Here is a 21,962-nt window from a genome sequence, read left to right as displayed (position 1 = left end):
GAACGCTTCTGATTCGCTCAAATATCATCCCAACTAAAATGGCGGCTAATCATTTGCGGCCACGAATTTTCCTCGATCCCCATTCAGTGTGAACTTAAACCAATCAGGATACTGCTTTAGATTACATTATCTAACGGAAATGAAAATAACAGTAAACTTATCCATAATCCAGCAATGCCATAACCTCGCAATAAGGTGAGTTTCAACCGGTTGAAACTGGATAAGTTTACTGCTATTTCCCTTAGAGTACGTAGATCTAAAAATAATGATTGGCTGATCGGTTTAAGTTCACGTCTTAAGGTTACTGTTACAGAAATTTTGTCTGTGGCAGCCAGGACAGCTCTGTGAAGCAGCTCGTGAAAATTTACCCGCATTCAACTATTGAATCCGCTGAGTGAACGCAGCCATTGGACGCGTTCAAGTTGACAAAGCGACTAGTCTGCTCGTCGAGCAAATTAACATAATTGGTTATTAGATCCAACCAATAATATACAATCGCTCGGTAAGCATGCCTATTGTGTTTCCGGCTTAAAAATTGGATTTTGACATTTCATAATGTTGCCTTATTAAAATTACGTTTCAGCTATGTTACAGTCGAGAATCGAGTGAACTTGACGAAAGTCAGAGTTTAAAAAAAAGGTAATAGCGAGGTTTGACGTTATTAAATCGATAGATAAAGAAATAAGCTTTCAATTTACAGTTGCAATACACGAGTAACGACGGTGTTCCATTTGATCGAAAGTGCTTGACTGCATAGCCTTAGTACGCGAACAAGGGGTAAGCCTAGAACATTCGTTTACGTTTAGCAATAGTAACAGAATCCAAGTAACTCGAAGAAGATTATCGAGATGACTGGCAGGCAATCGTACAGCATTGTGGAGTATTACGCGGAACATGAGGGCTATCAATGCGGCTACTGCAAAAAACCTGATACGAACTTCAGTCATGGTAAGCGTAAAAGCCCTTTTGCTTCGTAGAGCCTCTGATGTCTTCTCACGTCTTGTTTTGACAAACAAGCTACGTTCTGTCTTCGAAAATCTTAAAAAAGCAAATTAAAACACTAGAATAAGTTTGAGTTTTATTTTGATAAGTCATCGCTTATTGCACAGGTATGTGGGCGCACTCATTAACAGTACATGATTACCAAAGTTTAATAGATAGAGGATGGAGGCGGAGCGGTTGTTATTGTTATAAACCTATGATGAACCAAACCTGCTGTCCACAATATACCATTAAGTGAGTAATATTTCTTAATCCTAAGTTTTGAGACAGAAAGAGAGAGACGATTTTACTTACCTATAAATAATAGCGAATTTAGTCATTTCCATTAAACTAGATTTGTTGCATACTAAAAGCTGCTATACATGAAATTAGCGCAATTAAATGTTAAAAGCATATAAATACTTTAAACAAATACTTAACGATATTGTATATTATTTAACAAAATATATACATATTATTTTATTATCAAAGTTGATTATATTAATTCATTGTATTTAAGTACTTTAGCTGTGCTCCAAAATTCACTGCCAATGCTGAAAATCTATAGCACACATAATGTATAAACTATATGTTTTTTATATAATAGTATAATGGCTCAATAATTTAAAAAACAAGTTCAAACAAAAAAGATTATGAACGAGAAATTTTATCTATAAAATTAGTAGATAAGTAAAAAAAATGTCTTAATAAATTAATTATGAAATTTAATAACATGCTGGCTAACAAACGCTTCGATCATGATCGGATCATCATCAATGTTTACAAAATATGTCTAAATAGTAAAAAACATAACATAAAGTCGATCGAAAATTGAAAATATACTTCGCATTGAAACTATATAATTGTTGGTATCAATAAATTAAGAAGGATCTTTGTTTTGTTAGTTTAAACTAAACAGTAACATACATAAAATACATACATTAGAATTTATCAGAAAAGTAAAAACTTGTACTATGGACGGTCGATGGCAAATGAAAATATTTCGCAATGTCAAGGCATCAAACTGTTGGTAGATATCAATAATTAAAGAATTTTCGTCTTGTTAGTAAAATTGTACAGCAAAAGAACATTAGTGTATGATTATATATTGATGTTCAGAACGAAATATAACGCATTACAGCTATAAATATAATAATGTAAAATTATAAGAATGACAGAAAAATATTAGGTGTTGGAATTAATTCGTAGCGTTTTTAATGAAAGAATGTTATTTATTTCACATGAGCATTAAAAAATACATTAATGAAAGTACTTCCCATCACTTGTAAAACGCTACGAATTAATTCCAACACCTAATATAATCTGATGAGACAATACAATATTGATATAAATGAAAGTTAAAAATGTACAATGTAAATCTATCAATTAAAATAATTAAATATCTGTTAAAATTAGATAAGAAAAATATCTTTCATAATTGTAGTTGAGAGTTCAATTCAAAAAAATTAAATAATATGAATAAAGTACAATAAACAATGCGATGAGAGAAAGATCAATGTCTCTTCGACGTTATTAGACCAAATAAATTTAAAATGACTCGGAGAAGGAAAGTAAAGTTGAAGTAAGTTAGAAAATAATGGGAAAGTGAGATTAAAGAGAGAGAATATAGAGGTAGAAAGAATATAGGAGGAGGGATGTATAGAGAGAAAAGAAAGATAATTATGAGGGAGAAAGGGATTGTATGATTTGTGAGTAGGATTCTGGCAATGATTCAGTATCATTTTGTTTGTTTAACCTTGTCTCTGTCTTTTAATGTAAATTTTAGATTAGAAAATGACCAAATTTTACGATAATTTACTCAGTCATTTATGATAAATTAGTCAATAAATTATGGAGGTTGGTAAAATGGTAATTTAAAAAAATTATAAAGATAAAATAATTTGATTTAAGAGTATTTAGTTGTTAAATTAAAAAGTTGAAAAACACTTTATTTAATTTAAATTTTCATTTCGATATTACATAATTACTTATTGATAGAATAATTAAGAAATTATATAAGTACGTAGAGTAACTAGAGAAACTGTAAATAAATTTTTTATTACAATTTTTAAAACAAAAAATGTGACAGGTACAGTAGTCCTTAAAAGTTAACTATATTTTTCTAAATACATACCTTCTAAACTTATAGCCTACATAGTAAGTAGAAAAACTTTAAATTTTTTCATTTTGAAAATAAAAAGTGTGATAGGTATACATAATCTTATATTTTTCATACCTTATAAACTTATTATAATACTTTTATTTGCTTGCTATTTTACTTTTTAGCGACTGTCATATTTTTACTAGAGTAAAAACAAAAATAATATAAATGGTGAAAGCTAATTTATAATGAAACCTGTTAGAGGTAGGTAGAAAACTTTCTGAGATGAAATGTACATGGAATTGTAAAATATTTTTCTTTAATTTGTAAATTATGTGTAGTATTTTTGTTCAATGTATGAAATTTTAATCTTTTTTCTATTGTGAAAAAAATAAAAGAGAGAGGATAACCATTTTCAAGAAAAGAATTGCATCGATCAAATATTTTTGTTGAAAGCGAGGGTGTAACAGATAGAATATTTTGTCTAAAAAACTAATAATTGTGCCTCTTTTGTGACAGAGAGAATGATTCAAATGAAAATTGAGGAACCTGCCAGAAAATGTTGCTTTGTGATATATGTATAATATATCAAAAATGATTTCCTGATTGTCAATGATAATTGTTGTATCAAGAAAACATATTCTGTCATTAACAGCAACCTCCATAAAAAATCTTGTGTGTCAAAGAATTGAAAATGCTCAGTGTACTATTGATCGTATCCGATGGAAGTGCAAGAACGATGTCATCAACATATCGGAAATAAAACAGTGGCGGTATTTGTAATTTTATGATCGCCACTTCTTTCAGATCTTGCATTACAATGTCTGCAATTATGGGCGATAATTATGGGCAATTATGGGTAAACCCATTGGAGTGCCAAATACTTGTTTATAATTTTTCTGATTGAACGAAAAAAAAGGTTGAATTTAGTATAAAATTTACTGCAATAATAAATTCTTCTTTAGAAATGTTTGTCCTCATAGAAATATGGTCCCATCTTTTACTAATGCTATTGATTGCTAAATCAATAGGTATATTTTTAAAGAGAGACACAACATCAAAAGAAGCCAAAACATAATTAGATTCTAATTGTCATTTAATATGTTAAACAAATGAAAGTTATCTTTAATACGGCTTAAAGTATTTGATATGCTATTTTTGATAATGTTATGTACATAATTAAAATGAGAGATAGTAAAGTGGACTGTTTAACGAAGATATATAATCACTTTCAATGGTTACCAGCTTTATGAATTTTTATTAATCCATAAGCTCTAGGAATATTGCCATTCGTTGTAAGCAGTCTTCGATATGTGGAATCTTCAATAAATTCCTTGCACTTCCATCTCGTGAGTAATACACGCAGATCTTGAGTCAATTTTTTTATCCGATCTTTTTAAATTCTTTGTATCTAAGTATCTAAATATCTACATCGGAAAGAATCTTCTCCATTTTCGATATATAGATGTTCTTGTCGAAAGCAACAATAACATTACCCTTGTCAGTATTTGTAATGAGGATATCAGGATGATCATTAATGAATTTTTTTGTCAGATATAACCATTTAGAAATTTTTTTCTCTATAGAATTTGGAGAGGGAAAATTGTTGTAGAATTTTTTAAAAATTGGAATAGCATTATTTCTAATAAAATTAACAATATTCTTTGGCCGACCAGTTATGTTATTTTCTATATATTTGATGAATTCGACCAGAATTTTTTCTTTATTATCTTTGTTAACTGAAAGTCCAAATTTTTTTTTCACCCAATTGTAAGAGGAATTGTACTTTCAAAGGAATGTCTATATATTTTTTTAGTGATGGCTGTAAATTTTGGAATGCAGTTCATATAAAGCAGTCTTTAATTACACTAGGAAATTTAGTGTAGTATAAGTGATTAAATTTATCATAATATTTCTAAATTTGAAGGAGATATGATTTTGCTTAATTATGAAACAGAAGTTTGGCGCGGTTTAAACATATGGCTAATGATTTTTAGATGCGAAGCTCTAGATTTTAGAATATCAAAGTCTCAGAAAAAAATCCTAAAGCGGATGACTAAATTTTTGAAGAATGAATTAACGAAGGATAATGTTGGAGGAGGTACGGCCGAAGATAATATAGGTAAAATTTTTAGAATTTGATCTGTGTATAATAATGATTGTATTCAATAGAAAAAACAATTTTATAATATATTTATTGTAAGATTTTTAATTTTTTGTGGTCATATATACTTCTTAAAAGTTCTATAATGGTCACACTGGGATCAAAATGACTTAACAGCGCATTTAACCGATTACCGTATTCATTTTTTTTCTATGAAGTAAACAAAATTACTGATTAAATGCACTCTGGGATTATTTTAATCCCAGTGTGATTATAAAGGGATTACAAGGGTTAAATATAATTGGTTCATACATTTACAAATGAAGAATTAAGGGCAAAAACCAGTTATTAAGGAATTTTATAATAATTGCTTTTTCTGCTGAACATGAGCCAGTGACATTCGCGGTTAGCTCACTAACTTTATAATATTTATAGACATAAGCAACGAAGAAGCATTAAATTATTCTAAGCATCTGAAGAGAGCGCAGAAAAACGAATCTCAGATTAATGTTTCGTCTGTTGATGATGAAGTCGATGAAAGATTGTCTATCAATCTAATGAAAACAAAAACTCAAGAGAATTCTATCAATCAATTTGTATCAAATAGCAGTCAAGCACAGCTAACAAATGCCAATAGCAAAAATAACCTGCACGTTAGAAATGAAATCGTCGATATAGTACCTTGCAAAAAGGCGAAGCTCTTACGCATAGAGCGTAAAAAAAATAAATTGCTGGCTCAAGGTAAATCTCAGAGCGAAATTGAAAGTATCATGAGAGAAAGGAAGCAACAGAATTTCATTAAAACTGTGGAGGAATTATTCGAGGAAGTGTACACTGGATTGAAAAAGTTGGAGGTAAAATGTCATTGATTAAACTCTAAAATCGTTATTACTTATTTTGTCAGATATTTTCTAATTCTTTATTACTTGTGGAATACTATTCTTTCTTATTTATTACATGCGTCTCGGTATGGTCCTCTTTTCTCCAATTTTTATGAAAGAAAAGTAATAAAACAAATAAAAAGTTTGATTATAGCAAAATATTTGTTAAATAATGCTGTTTTATATATAATGCTGCCTCTATGTCGAACGCTCAACATACGTTTAATTACATTGTGAAATTAATCTATATTATTTTTTCATCACTCGTTTGTCCGATCTGTTTATAAACCAATTGCAACTAGTTCACATGTATTTTATAGAGATAATTATTCGCTTCCTTGTTCAGATAGAGTTTTATGTTAAGTTATTTACACTTTAAGTTGAGACTGGTTCGGACTGCACCGATGAGTTCCGAATATCGAAAGACTTCGAAAGAATCTTATGAGCTTTATAAAAAGTATCAGAATACAATACACGGAGTACCGCCTGAGAAGCTCACAGAGCAACGTTACACGAGATTTCTCGTGAAGTCGCCTCTGCAGGTAATTTGTAGATTTAAATTATCTGACAGTCATTCGTTGTGCGATAAATTACACAGAAAGTTATAAGAGGAAATAAAAAAAGTTAAATGAATTTATTTATTCTTCATGTACAATACAGCTAAATATACACATTATTTCTTAATATAATCGCTTAACTTTGCAACACATTTTGTACGGTTCACAATTCTTCTAATTCCATTTGTAAAAAAGATTTTTAGTTATCCTCAAAGCTGAAAGCAACCAAAGGCAATTGAATTTTGTCACTGACATACTACCGGCCATACAGGGTTTCCTTTAATAATCCAAACAAATAAGCACTGGAAGGTCAGGACTAAGATATGGGAGAAGCTCAAGTTTCAGTTGTCTTGGAGTTTAGGAAATGTGTGTACATATGGCTTTGAGACAAAAATTTTCTTTAGATAGAATCAGAAAATTATGAGCCGTTATATATAAAATATGTCGCAACTGAGTAACTATTTTGAGAAACATATAATATATATATTTTGTTAACGTGTAATGTACGTGAGGAATAAATAAATTCAATTTACTTTCTGATTTCCTCTCGTAATAATAGATAGAAGCTTTGCGTTTTTGCGCGCACGATTCAATTTTTATTTTCTACTGTCATCATGTTTGATTGAATTTTATTTACATAATCATCAATGTTGCGATATGTTGATAGGACGTCACTAACGTTTTCACGATAGTCAAATAAATGCTATATGGAGACAGCTGTATTATCATGATTGGAGCAAAGTGGACCTCGCCTCTTAATTAAATAATTAATTAAATAGGAAACTTATGATTGCATTATTACTATCATTGCTTGATGATAATTAATTCTTATATCAGATATTATCTTATTTATCGGCTAAACATGAAAAATTTTACGTTTTGTAAATTTGTTAGATGAAATTGGTGAGAGTAATGTCGGACGAATTCCTGAACACTCTCGAAACGAGCGCGAATCTTTATAAAAAATATCAAATGACGATTCATGGCGATACACCAGAACAATGCGATCAAAAGGCATTCTACAACTTCCTTGTGAAGAGTCCCTTGCAGGTACACTTTGTATCTAATCTCTTTGTGTTTACGAACGATATAGAAAATAACTTTTCTTTTCATTGGAGTGAACAGAAATATTCGTTTATGCATAGTACTGTCACACAAATACTATCTTGTGCTTTATGAAAGTGTAGTCTTTAAGTGTAGTCATAGTCTGCTGGCTATGAAAATAAAAAAGTGATAAAATGAAATATTCCATCAGTATAAAGGATATAATTATTGAAAAAATTATTCAAAAATATTTCAGAATTCTATCTTTTACACAAGAAATATAATTTATCTAAAAAATGGAAATGTAATAATAATCACTTTATACTTCTAATGTGTACTGGGATTATTGGGTCATTCAGAATTTTAACACTATAAGTATCGAATGGTTATTATTGACCGTTTCTATTTTTTAGATTAATATTATATTGCGTAAAAAAGGATTGTGAAAATGTTTTTATTTTTATAATTATGCTTTTTATATTGATAAAATATTTGATTTTATCACTTTCTTTATTTTCACAGTAATTTGTTCGGTCGATTTTTTTTAGTGAATAAAAATCATTGAGTATTAATTTTAGTATTAATCGCTATTCTAAAATAATAATTAAAGGCTTATTCTTTTTAGCTAAACTTTTTGGTTTAGCTTTCCTCTTTTTCCTGTCATATTGAAGAGGAAAAGAGAAAAGACTCTGTGCAAGCAGTTTAGTTAAAAAAAAACAGATAATAATAAAGACATAATAATAAAGCAAAATAGCATTTAAAAAAATTTAATATTTTAATTCAATTGCTTTTTAAAGCAATGGATACCCGATAGTGGACCACCTCACGGATACGGCTCTTTTCACGAACAATATTGGCTGGATAACAAATTGATAGCAGTAGGAGTAATAGACATTCTGCCGTCGTGCATCTCAAGCGTATACTTTTTTTATGATCCTACATACAGTCAATTGTCTCTCGGAACTTTTAGGTTTGTCTTTTTAAAAATTCACTTTTTTACAAACATTTAATTGTGATATACGTGATTAAAATTCATGGATCAGCCACACAATTCTGAATTGTTTCTAGTTCTCTTCGAGAGGTTCATCTAACGAGACAACTCAATAAGATTGCAAACAATCTGAAATACTATTACATGGGCTATTATATTCATACGTGTCAGAAGATGCGATATAAAGCCAGAATGCAGCCATCGAAACTTCTATGCCCTGAGACATACGTGTGGTGCGACATCGAACCTTGCCTAGCCAAATTAGACAACGAAAAGTACAGTCGTTTGAATGATGAGATCAACGCCATCGATGAAAATGGTGTAGTCAACGTTGAAGAGGTATACTTTTTAAGATAATTTTACAAGTAATTGTTACATCTTTATTGCAAAAGATTATTACGTTTTCATAGTTTTCGACATTTAGTATATCAGAATGTTTACTATCTAGGAAAACCTGAAAAATGTGGAATTTCTAGGGGATTTATTTTTTATCGTTGAAAATCAGGGATTTCTTTTTCACGAAATTTTGTTGCAAGCTTATATACAAATCTATTGCAATAATTATTCAATTTTGTCACACATACGCTCCAATAAACTTATATGTATGGCTTGTGTATGTCATACTTGACAAGTTTTCTTGAATGTGTGTGACCAGCTCAAACCGAACGCAAGCAAAATATTGATAATTAGTTAGCAACAAGTATAGCATACACATCCGCGTATATTCACGTATGTTTTTTGTGTGTCTCGCAAATTTTTATTTAAAAAGTTGTAATGAGACAGCAGAAGACAATACTCGGCAGAATAGAGTAAATAATTGCGTTTAGCAGAAAAAAGTGCTTTGCAACTGTTGTAAAATTCAATATGATTTCTTCAATATGATTAGTTTAATTAGATCCATAAGAAATCAAATGCAAGAACTAAAAATTGTAGTTGCAAAATTGCTTTCTCTATCGAATGCAACCATTAATACTTTATTATAATGAACCTTCCCTATACTATCCTCTAAGTTTCGCAGCTCCATTTGTAGATGATAGATAGTATTGTGGAATCTTTGTTTTCTACTAATTTTCAATATAATTTATTTATGTTGTTTATATTTTATTTCAAAAAAATTATTTAATATTTAATTTTACTTGGAATTTTAAACAAAAATAATTAAAAAATCCGGAAATTCTCAGAGAATTCTTTCCAAGATTTGAATAAACATCTTATATATTTTAGTAAAATTTAAACTGTAATTAAGTTTCTAATAAAATTTAAATTGTAATTAAGTTTCATTACAGCGTTAAATTTTTTGTTATTATATTGAAACATTTTCTTTTTAGGTATTGATATTGTACAAGAATATTGCGATGCCGTATAAAAAATATAAAACATTGCGGAAAACGCATGAAGAAAAACGTGAGGTGGAGGAATATGCCAAATTCGTTGGGATGCCATGTGCACGAAGAATGCTGTTCTTTCGTTATTCTAGAGAGTGATTATTTAAAACGAATAGTATTATATCTCAAGGAAGGACTTATTATATTGAAGGACGGTATTACATCGTGGAATGACTTTGGTGGCTACTTCAGAAGTTAACTGTTGGCCGATATTCATGTACAAAGAAATGATCGAATTCGTTATTCTTAGAAGATTATTGATTGTGTTGTGGCGTAACGATCTGTGATGCAAGCGCTTGAATACTATAATCAGATAATGTAAAAAGCGCAGAATAAATGTGCATTACTTCTTCACCGTCCAGCGATTTTGTTAAAAACCGTTTAGAAAAATTATTTTAATTTCGTAATAATCATTATCTTAAAGCGTAATTAATCTATTTTTTTTCACAAATCCTTATTTTTCTCTTTTTTTTCCTTGAATTTATAGTATTTAATAATGGATCATTGAATTACGTAAAAATGCAAAAAGTTAAATAAATATTTATTTATTATACGTTTTTGTTATTTTAATATTTAAAATATTTTTCTATATTATTTTCTATATATTATTTAAAATATCTTGATTCGGTGATTCCGGAACACACAATATTTGCGCATCAGTTGATTGCAAAGTAAATGAAATAAAAAGAGAATAACAATTCTTTATTTAATTATGTAGTGGTGATAATATAAATATGTCAATAAATTCAATGAAGCGATATTGTCAAATGCGAAAGAAGATAAATGACAAAGTTGTTCAAAGAAGTGATATGCAATATGAATTATAATATCATATGCATTTCTTTAAGTAGTAAACTTTATCAGACATTTCTTAATTACATATTTTTATTTCAGGTATTTTTTTAAACAGTGTTTGAAAAGTCTTTTATAATAGTTTCGATTCCTGAAATAATCTTCAGTTCAATTCTTTTAAATCTTCCTTAAGAATTTTTTAATTTTTCAGTCTTTTTGAATGTTTCCTGTACTGTATTTAGGAACATGCTTGTCAATAATTAAACTTTTCTATCATTCACGTGTCATTGTTAAATAAAAATTTGAAAGAATCATCGATTAAACGTGCCCTATATTGGCCTTATATAGGCTCCATTTTATGATCAGTCTCTACGTCATCTGGATTATCAAGCGGTCGAAGTTCGTTCCATTTCTGTATATTACCGCTACCTCCGAACAGGAACACGATCATACTTCCAATACTCACCGCGGCACCGATCCAGAAAAGTGTCTGCCATCTGTCGATCGGATTCTAGTACAAAGAAAAAGTTGGATTTATATTAAAATTTTCATATCAAGGATTGCAAATGCAAGAAATAAGCAACATTGGCTGCGTTCAGAAAAAACTAATCAGTTAGCACTTAGTGATTCTTCAATATTATATTCTTCAATAATTTGCATTTAGATTCACTGAAGAACTAAAGGCAAGAGTAATTAGGCTAACTGATTAGTTTTCTCTGCTGAACGCAGCCATTTAATTGGAAGAGGACGAATGGATTGAAAAAAATTTGTATACGAAAAATTAAAGAAGGAACAATTCTTTTGTCGTAATAATTGGGAACTTTCCGCGTAAGCGTGGTTTCCGCTTGCGTAACGTTGCGTGCATCCGCTGTTCGTCTTCCTCTTTAATTCAAAGATTCGTCCTGTCAAGGATCGCGCTCAAACCGTATAACCAAGATTACTGTTGTTAAAGAGACATTAACGGATATTTCAGGTGTAGATAAGAGAGCCACTTGCGCTTGGTCGTTTATATCATGTTGCCATTATATAATGTTACACAAACAAGAAATGATAACTCATGATATACTGAAGATCTTGACAATCACGATAATCACGCGATTATGCGAATTATATAGTTACAATATAAATGAGCAATTTACATAAATAGAAACCCAGTAAACATTTTTCATGCATGAATATGTATAAATATGTATAAAAATACATAAATATTCATAAACATGTAATATTATATATGAAATATGTTCATACATTACATCCTTTTTTCTTTTGTAAAATTACTTTTTAGTAATAGAAATAATGTGAAAACATAAAAAATAGTTAAAGGGATAATTTTTGCATTGTTTGTTTAAAAAAAAAACAAGTTTGGAAAAAAAATTGCTCATACATAATTATGCATAATTTTATATATAATTATACATAAGTAATTTTTTATATTTCTTCAAACTTGATTTTTTCTAAAACAAATAGTGCAAAAATTATCTTTTTAATTATTTTTCACATTACTATTATTATTTTTATTGCACTAAAAAGTAATTTTACAAAAGAAAAAAAGGATGTATGAACATATTTCATATATAATTATACATGTTTATGAATATTATTATGCGTGTTTATATGTTTATACATATTGATATTGTATATTCATGCATGAAAAATTTTTTACCAGATATAATAATAGAATAAATCCAATGAATGACAATATCATAAATGATTATTAAGACAATAGAGTTATGAAGGAAAATATTTGAGGTGATAATTTGAAAAATAACTGAATCAGATCAATGGATTATGATAATAATTTCTCGTAAAAAAAAGAGAGAAATTAGTTATACTTTTTTCATTAAAATAATTGATTTGTAGCAGACTTACTCCAAATTTGCCGGCTATCTCTTCAACTATTGGTGGAATAATCATGCCGGAAGTGCTACCAACTGTATTCATGATACCGTAAAGGAAACCAGCAAAATTTGGCGCGAGATCCTGATTGTTCGACAGAGTAGTGATAAGGGCAGCACCGTTGAAACCCAGTGCAAGGAATAGAAAAATGTTTGCTAGTACAAAATTGCATCCGACATAGCCGACCAATATTAGAAAAATGCCCGGTATAAAATGTGCTGAAAGAATGAAATTCTGATTATTGAAACGTTAACTCAAATTTCCAATATGCTCTACAGATAAAAGAGTTTGGCCATAAGAAATTTTGTGTTTGTCAAATCATATTGGGTCATCTAAAAAGTATCCGCGGTTTTTTGTCACTAGATGGTGTTGATGGTCAACACATCTAGTGACAAAAAACCGCGGATACTTTTTAGATGACCCAATAGTATATTAAAAAAAAAAACAAAGTCTAAAGTGTTAGTTATATCCTATAAAATATCAAAAACAATAATTAATAATTAAATAACAATATAGCAATGTTCGTTCTATCAATGAATATCTTTTGGTGCAGTTTTTTTGGTATTTACTAAAATCCCGGGAAAAAATGTTATATATATATATGGACATATTATATATATATATATATATATATGGACATATTATATATATATATATATATATATATATATATATATATATATAATACACATATAATTATATAAAATGTGTTAATGTTTTATATAATTATGTCTATATTAAGTGCCACCCAAGCCATATATCTTGGCTAAACAATTTTAAATATGGAAAAATGTCTCAGACAAAAATTGTAGGACATTAAGGGGGACATATGATGAAAATGTGGATTTGACCTTGAGTGATCTTCTGAAAGTTAAGTCAAAGTGATCGTTGTTTTCTTAAATGGAACCTCTCATTTTTTATTACATATTCTTGTAGCTTATCTCGAGAGCTTTTTAAAATACTATAATAAAATATTTTTTCGTTAAATATTTTTCGAGTTATAAGGCTTGAAAGTTACAGTACAGACAGCATTAATGGTACTGTAACTGTCAATCCTCGTAACGTGAAAAATACTTAAAGAAAAAATATTTTATTATAGTTTAATATTTCAAATAATACATAATATATTCTTTTATTAAATCAACGTTAATATAATCCCCCTTAAATTAGATTAATATCTTATCTAATCTTATTAATCTAATTTAGGAGGAATTATTAGCGTTCCAGAATGATTGTGTTGAAATCGAAAGTTATCGCCTCGCAATCATATCTGGAATAAATTGATTTAATAAAAGAATATATAATGTATTATTTGAAACATCTAACTTTGACCGATATTTGATGTATTCACATATACGGTCGTGCTTAAAATTCTTAAATGTTTTTATTATAGTGTTTTGAAAAACTCTCGAGGTAAGCTCCAAGAATACGGAATAAAAAATGAAGGATTCCATTTAAGAAAACAATGATCACACTGATCTAGTCTTGAAAAGACCATTCAAGGTCAAGTCTATATTTCCTATCATATGTCCCTTTTAATGTCCTACAACTTTTGTTTAAAACATTTTTCTATATCTAAAATCCGAGATATATGAGATGCGGGACTTCATAGACACCCTAATATATAACATAATTTTATATAAGTTTATATAATTATATATAATTATATATGAAACATTTTTTCCCGGGATGTTACTAACGCAGTACTAAAGAGTTTGTTTTCTTTATAAATATATATCTATTAATAATATTATTACTACTAGTAGTAATATTAATAGTAGTAATAATATTACTGCTATTAGGTGTACAAATAAGTTTTAAAACGTTTTTAATGAAATTTAATATTTATTTATTTAGAAACGAAAACACACTTAATTATTAAAATAATCTCCATCATTATCTATGACCTTTAGCCATCTTTCGAGCAGCTTGCGAATTCCAGAAGCGAAGAAGGTTTCGTCTTTCGATGCGATAAAATTATCCACCCATTTTCGCACTTCTTCAAATGCTCGAAAGTGTACCGGACAAGGCGTTTTGCATTGACCGGAATATGATAATCAGAAGGGGCTATGTCTGGGCTATACGCCGGGTGCGACAGAACTTCCCAACCAAGAGCTAGCAACGTTTTCTTTACAGGTTTAAAAATGAGGCCTAGCGTTGTCATGAAGCAATTTCGCAGGACGTTTTCCTTTGCCAGTAAATGGACGATTTCGTTCGATTTCTTGATTTAAACGGATCAATTGTTGACTATAGCGATCACTGTTAACCGTTTCATTTGGATGGAGCAGTTCATAATATAGCACACCCTTCATGTTCCACCAGATGCATAGCATAACTGTGGATGTTGCGTTTTGGCGTTGATGTAGTGGGTTGTCCTGGATCCACATAATGTTTTCTCTTTTTAGGATTATCGTAAAAAATCCACTTTTCATCACCAGTCACGATTTTTCACAAGAAAGATTTTCTATGCTGTTTATTGTACAGATTCAAACACTTCTCAAGACGATCATTTTTGTTTTTTTCACTTAATGCATGCGGCACCCACTTTCCTTCCTTCAGAATCTTTCCCATCTGCCGTAAACGAATTGAAATATCTTGTCGAGTTACTCCAAGTTGCTGTGCAAGTTTGTTTTGTGTTTGACATGAGTTTTGATCGAGTAATGCTTGCAATTCATTGTTTGTAATTTTCTGAGGAGCACCATTACGTTCTCTATCGCTAACAAAATCATCCTCTTTAAATCGCCTAAACCAAAACTCACATGTACTTTTGGATATCAACATTGACTCCAAGAACAGAACAAATTGATTCACATGCTTTAGCAGCGCTTTTTCCTTGATGAAATTCGTATCGAATGCAGTGTCGAATAAATTGCTTGTCGCTCGCCATTTTAAAACCATTTAATTTTAAGTTTCCAATTTTGTGAAGTCAATTATGTTTTTTAATAGTACACATTAAGCGCCACTACATATCAAAAGAACGCAAAAATATTTGAATTCTAAGTTTAAATTATATGTTACACAAAAAACGCTTTAAAACTTATTTGTACACCTGAGTAATAGTAGTAATAATAGTAGTAATAATATTACTACTACTTAAACTGACGTTATTTGTCATCCGAGATTTTCGAAATGTTAATACAATTACGGATATTGGCAGATTTAATATCAATGTGTAATATGCTTACAGAATGTAGTCCCGAGTTTACGCAAAAGGGTGACGCTAATAATCTTCTTTCTTTTAATGGTGTCACCCGCCCAACTAAAGAAGAATCCGAATACCATTCTGGCACCCCATGGCGCGCCGGCCGCCGCGCCACCTTTCGTCAATTGAAATCCCAGCGCCTTGGTCAAATATAGCATGAGCGAGTTTTGGTAGAAGAATAGCAAGAAGAGATTTCCGAAATGGCATATGACCAGACTGAGAAATGGTATCGACATTAACATCTGCTTTAGCGGAGTCTGTTTCCATCGAGGTTTCTCGGGGCGCACCGTTCCTGCTTGACCGCTATAAGAATCACATTAATCATTGAACCGATTTCGTTGCAAAGAAGAATCACGTTCTATCAATAGATTAGATCTTGATTTAATTTACTTTTTATCTTTGTCTAGTTTTAAGAATTAGAAAAGAGATAATTAAATCGATAGCGTTTTCAATCGTAGCGCAGGTTTGAATCGATCCGGATTGGATTAATGATGTAGTTGCATACTTTACTATCAGTAGAGCATTTAACATCAACCAATAGTAGAGCATGTATCATTAATCCAATCTAGATTAGTTCGAACCCACTACGGTCGAAAATGCGGCCTTAATAATATTTTTCACAATAATCAGTATATGTAAGAACAATCACGCTTCTTGCAGGCAGTGTATATAACAATAATTTTATTAAGACCGACATGAAATTAAATACTAAGTATAAGCATATTCAAATCTAATAACAGCTTGAATATTTAACTTGTGATAATATTGCAGTAGTTTAATTGCGTTTGATAAGTCCGGAAAAATGTCGGCGCGCAGTTTGAATAACTACAAAAATATGGTATATACTTGTACATGTATAGGATATAGATAATTTATTGTGAATTATTTAGGCATTGACAATATCCAGCTTTGACCATTATAAGCTTGAATATGCTTATACTTAGTAACTTAGTGAGTAAATTAAACCGAGTTTAATTTACCTTGATAGAAATGACACATTAATCGATTTCGTTTGACTATAAAATATACTTACGTTATAATGTACTCCCTCTCTTCGGCACTGATGCCCGGGTGTTCTACTGGCGAATCATAAGCGATCAATGCCCACACTATTGTCCACACTAGCATCAGCAGGGATGGTATATACCAGCCGGATTCCCAATTCATACTTTCCGCGATACCAGCTATCATTGGATAGGTCAATATCGTGCCAAACGTTCCACCTAACAAAGACCAGATCATGCGCGCCCGTTCATTTGGATGTGACCACTTTGCCACCATAGTATGACACGCGGGGAAAGTGACACCTCCAGTGATACCGATGACGACCCTGGAGAACAATAGCACACCCCAGTGACATTGCGCTAGGAATGGGCTAATTAGCGAGATTATTGCGGCCAAGATCGACGTCCAGAGAATTGCGCGGCGCGGTCCGTATCTCAACGCAAACCAGCCACCGATCAAGTTACCAGGCACGACGCCGTAGCTGTAGCTGGCCAAAAGTTGGCCTCGTATTGTTGGAGTCCAGTCGAATGGTAGGCCGCTAAAAAATGCGAAGGGCGCATCTGGTGGCCGTATTATTGGTTCTGTTTGGCGACGTTCTAATGAATGTAATAGATTCCTATCCCGTTCTTCCTGCATAAGATCTAGAACGTATTGTTCCAAGTAGCTGGAAGGATCAAGTGGATTAATGATAACGTCACGACGTCGTCGAGAGTCCTCAAACACGCATACACCCTCATTCGTGTAATTGACTTTCGCCTCCACGATCATCGGTACCACCAGAATTGGCATCTGCAACCGACACGCGTAGCTCGTCCAACAAGCGGTGAACATCATTACGCAGATCCAAATGCGTATTGGAAGCCATCCTGCAAAATAAGGAATCTTTAGTGATAGTCTTCTTGCACGGCAAAATCGATCAACGATCAAATATAATTGAAATATTTTATAGGGAATAATTTAAGATTCTTCTTAATTAGAACTTTTTTTTTAATGATTCTACATTGATTTTGAATGAGAACAAATATCGAAAACGTGAATATTTTAATGTAATTATTATCAGTATCTTGAATTAATTATGAATCTTAATGGCTAATTACTCTTTGTAAATATATAAAATTTTTATTTTTTAATAGAGAATCTATTTTCAAGAGCTTTTGATATGAAAAATTAAATTATTTAAAACTAAAAACTTTTGCTTTCATTCAAAGCACATTTTTTTCTGATAGTAATACTATTCATTGGGACGCGTCCAATTTGGCTCATGTGTTTCTTATTTAGTATTTAGAATGTAGAATAGAAAGGAATATGCTGAATGAATTATTCAAAGTTATGGTGAATCATTATTTTCCAGTAAAAATTGAAAAATCAATAAATCCTAGACTCATATAAGCCATAAATTGAGTAAACCCTACCAATTTTTATCTTTTTTCGTCATTCTTATTATAATCTTAAGAGAAAAATTTGTACTTTTATACTAAAAAACCATATTTCGTAAGGTATGCATGATGTAAAAAATATCTTTGTTTCAATCATCTTTTCTTTAAAGGAAAAGATGGTTTTTACTTCTATGAATAATATATTTGTTGAATGGTCAAAAAACTGTTTATATATATAATTAGTAGTTTCACCTCAAATTAAAATTACATATATGAAATTATTAATAAGCAATATATACATAATATTTGGTGCATTATTATTGTAAGGAATCCATTAGACTTGATTAGACATAAAAATTCAGAAAAAATTTTAATAATCAATAATAAATGATTTTTATATTAAGATCATAATGTGAATACACAAATAAGTATATTAAAGTCTATAACAGTCAAAGCTAGATCTTTAATGCTTAAATAATTCAATGTGAATACAAAATGGGAGGCAGCCCAATGAATAACGTAACTAGTAAGAAGACTATCAATTCCGAATAAAAAGAAAAAAGTTAATAGATAAATCGAAAGCAAATATGCTTCTAAAGATACTATTAATATTATTCCAGGTATTATTTTGCGGCATACATACATAAAAAATTACAATTATGAAATACGACGCTAAAAAAACCATTTACAGATACAAATAAATGTTATAAAAATAAAAATACTTTTTTTTAATGTGTATTGTGATATCTTTCTTTTTTACTTTAATATACTTCAGATTAGAACTATATTAAAATATATATTTCTGCTAGAATGTTTACCTTGAAAAAAGAGCAAAAAATAAAGAATAACCTACTTTAGTCTAATTACAATCACTTATATTTATCCTAACGTTTCATTGTGATTACTTCCGTTGAACGATCCGTACTTACGTAAAAATCTCCAGAAAATTTCCGGAGTACGAATCTGGAATACTTTTTCGCGTAATGCTCGCATTTAGGAATGTTTAAGAAAAGTGAAAAAATATGCAGATTGACAGAATTGTGTTGCATTACCATGCCAACTAGATTCGTGTGGACAAATTAGTTTCTCTATCGTAAATGTCAGACATTGCTCCGAAATAATTAAAAACACGCTCATAATAGAAAACATGCACATTAAATAGTGCACATAAAAAGTTTAAATAATTTTCTAAATTTTCTTAATTCATTGTTAGTCAATTTTAAATAACAATTTATATCGTTATATTCAAAAGATATGTAACAATTATACATATTTTTTTTAATAAAATAAATATAACAATGAATAACTAAAAACGAGGTTTGACGAAGTTTTACGCTGAAATAACGTTTGTTTCAAAATATCAGTCAGTACCAGTCGCAGAAATACTACTCACAGTTGGATTCGCAGTAGTATTAGCCAGATACAACGATATTTTTAAAAATGTACTAAAAAAAATGTACTAAAAAACAGTTTAAATAATTAAATTATTGTTAGAAAAAGATTCTCTATAACATGACATTTTTATATTTATTTATATTTTCAAAAGTAGTTCTAAGTTTTTCTTATTTTTATTCAAATATTGTTGTATATATGAATAAAATTTATAAATTTCTTAAATTTCATGTCATCGCAAATCTTAGTTTGCATTTATTAATGTATTCAGTTTATTGAATCTGTGTGCTATCGTATCATTCGTATATTTTCGTGCACGTGAAGAAAAAATTTTAGGAGATTTTTAATCACGCGGTTGTCTCAAGCTATCGCGAAAATATTTGCTCAACGTATTTTAAATATCATATTTTATTTGCACATCTGGTTCACGATTTATGAAATTAATACAAAATTTTGAAGGCACTTACATATTTGTAAATATTACCTACTATTTAAAAAGAAGGAGAATGAAAGTCATTCTACAGACTTCGTTTGATTTCGAAAATCGTTAGTATGCACGTCAGTTTTAACTATTGTCTTTTTATTATCATTAGGCATTGCAACAGCAGCCTTGTTGGCACTTCATCGCGTTTACTTGTATAATTATTTCTTCACGTTTCATTTCTTCAGTCTCTTATTTTTGTACATTAAAATAAAGATTACTATTATTGTTATACCTACGAATATTTTTGTCTTTTGACGAAATTTGATAGTGTGTTTTTTATAAAATTGGTAAAAGACTGTTTTAAAAATTGTTTTAAACATGTTTTTTTATAATACACTGTTTAAAGTATGTTTGAAGCATTAAAAACATATTTGAAGAGAAACACAATTCTTGTTTTATTCTTTAGTCATTATTAATCCTAGTTTTTTTATATTGTTAATAATTTAATAAAAATTTACGCTTATGTGAAGAAAATTGCATATGTTCGAAAAAGAATAAATCATAAATTATAAATATAATTATAATTTTTAAAAATGAAATTATAATTTGTAAAATTAATTTTATTATTAATTTCAATAATTTTATTATAATTTATATAAATTATGCATTTTTTTGTAACAAAATGAATGCAAACGAGTATAAGAAGGAAACTAGAATGTCAATTTCGCGATTTTTATACAAAACTACATTATAATATTTTTAAGTCCAATTTATACGACAGCAAAGATGCATGAGATTTAAATGATTGTTAAAGTATAATTCGAATTTAGTGTTTGTTTCAGTTTTAAATTTGTAATTGAAATTAATGCTAAATCTTTTAATTCTAAAACTTTGCAATGTGAAATAAATTCTTCAGGAAGATAAACAGAAAAATTAATTTTTAACTCACGTGATAATGATTGACAGAGCCACAGACGAAAATTTTGAAGCTTCATGTTGCAGTTTTAATTCAGGAATTCAAACACTTTTACACACGTGACGTTTTCAATAATTTTTCGGAATCTCGTGCATTGATCATCACTGTTTGAATGTTGTTCATCGTCTACTTTCGCAAAACAGTTGTTGAACATGGAGCTTATTTATATCCCCACGCAGGTAGCAAGAGAACTTGCGTTCTTATAAGAGAGGGAAGGGATTTGAGAGAAGAAGAGGAAGAAAAATAATTTATGATTAAAATTCAACTGATCTACAAACCTTTTGCAACAAGAATTTCTCTTCGTAAGAAGCTTTTTGAATTGAAGAACTAATAATAATAATTTGGACATTAAATTCTCTTTTTAAAAATATGAAAATTATAATATTCTCAAATTTGCATGTATTATGAAAAGTTGCTGTAACAACTCTCAAAGCTATTTGAAGTATTAAATGTGAACTTCGACGTTTGCCGAACTGACTGTTTACTGAAAATACAGTATTAGAAAAATGAAATAGAGTTATACAAGAAAAATACAGTTATACAAAGGCCTTAATATGACACAAGATAGAAATTGTTATATAATTTCTGTGAATAGAGTAAAATGAGTTATATAGAGAATTTCGACAGTCTGAAATTGTATTTTTATTTAACAATAAATAATGTAGCTATAAAAACGGTTTGAGGACAAAGAACAATTTTAGCACGTTTTAGTGTTATCGACCGATTATGTAACGTAAATCGTGCATGCGACATTAAGCTTTTATCTGCGAGGATAACAGACCGATTTACGTGTATTCTATTGTACATTATAGTATAATGATTTAAATCTGTACTAAATTGTAGACCTTGACCTGA

The 21,962-nt window shown here is 29.7% G+C and overlaps 2 protein-coding genes across 6 annotated transcripts; one reads left to right on the top strand and one right to left on the bottom strand.

The window, feature by feature from the left end:
* The first annotated feature begins 369 nt into the window (after positions 1-369).
* Ate1 (arginyltransferase 1) lies at positions 370-10,473 on the top strand. Of its 5 annotated transcripts, XM_011070849.2 has the most exons (11): positions 370-502; positions 584-639; positions 701-948; positions 1,110-1,236; positions 5,080-5,204; positions 5,622-6,040; positions 6,448-6,609; positions 7,519-7,674; positions 8,466-8,638; positions 8,737-8,998; positions 9,988-10,473. In XM_011070849.2, exons 3-11 carry the CDS (start codon positions 849-851, stop codon positions 10,141-10,143), a joined length of 1,680 nt encoding a protein of 559 aa, XP_011069151.1. In that variant the 5' UTR covers positions 370-502; positions 584-639; positions 701-848; the 3' UTR covers positions 10,144-10,473. The 5 variants fall into 5 exon arrangements, with proteins under 5 accessions (XP_011069151.1, XP_087269017.1, XP_011069148.1 ...); XM_087412891.1 differs by lacking the exon at positions 370-502 and having other exon boundaries at positions 513-639; XM_011070846.2 differs by lacking the exons at positions 370-502; positions 6,448-6,609 and having other exon boundaries at positions 513-639.
* Positions 10,474-10,911: 438 nt separating this feature from the next.
* LOC105154991 (sialin) lies at positions 10,912-21,266 on the bottom strand. The gene is made up of 5 exons (XM_011070840.2): positions 21,081-21,266; positions 16,968-17,805; positions 15,918-16,237; positions 12,706-12,950; positions 10,912-11,347 (listed from the first exon to the last, which is right to left on the bottom strand). Exons 1-5 carry the CDS (start codon positions 21,124-21,126, stop codon positions 11,177-11,179), a joined length of 1,620 nt encoding a protein of 539 aa, XP_011069142.1. The 5' UTR covers positions 21,127-21,266; the 3' UTR covers positions 10,912-11,176.
* Between the last annotated feature and the right edge of the window lie 696 nt (positions 21,267-21,962).

Source organism: Acromyrmex echinatior, chromosome 13 (genome assembly GCF_024713525.1).
Source record: "Acromyrmex echinatior isolate Ae372 chromosome 13, ASM2471352v2, whole genome shotgun sequence".
In the NCBI taxonomy this organism is placed as follows: Eukaryota; Metazoa; Arthropoda; class Insecta; order Hymenoptera; family Formicidae; genus Acromyrmex; species Acromyrmex echinatior.
This window is presented reverse-complemented; position numbering and strand designations above follow the sequence as displayed.

Coding starts and splice junctions, on each gene's coding strand:
- Ate1 (XM_011070849.2), top strand. CDS start 849: ATGACTGGCAGGCAATCGTACAGCATTGTGGAGTATTACGCGGAACAT. Junction 949..1,109: donor TGATACGAACTTCAGTCATG/GTAAGCGTAAAA, acceptor CTTATTGCACAG/GTATGTGGGCGCACTCATTA. Junction 6,610..7,518: donor TCGTGAAGTCGCCTCTGCAG/GTAATTTGTAGA, acceptor TAAATTTGTTAG/ATGAAATTGGTGAGAGTAAT.
- LOC105154991 (XM_011070840.2), bottom strand. CDS start 21,126: ATGAAGCTTCAAAATTTTCGTCTGTGGCTCTGTCAATCATTATCAC. Junction 17,806..21,080: donor GCTCTGTCAATCATTATCAC/GTGAGTTAAAAA, acceptor CTTATTTTGCAG/GATGGCTTCCAATACGCATT. Junction 12,951..15,917: donor TAAACTCGGGACTACATTCT/GTAAGCATATTA, acceptor TCATTCTTTCAG/CACATTTTATACCGGGCATT.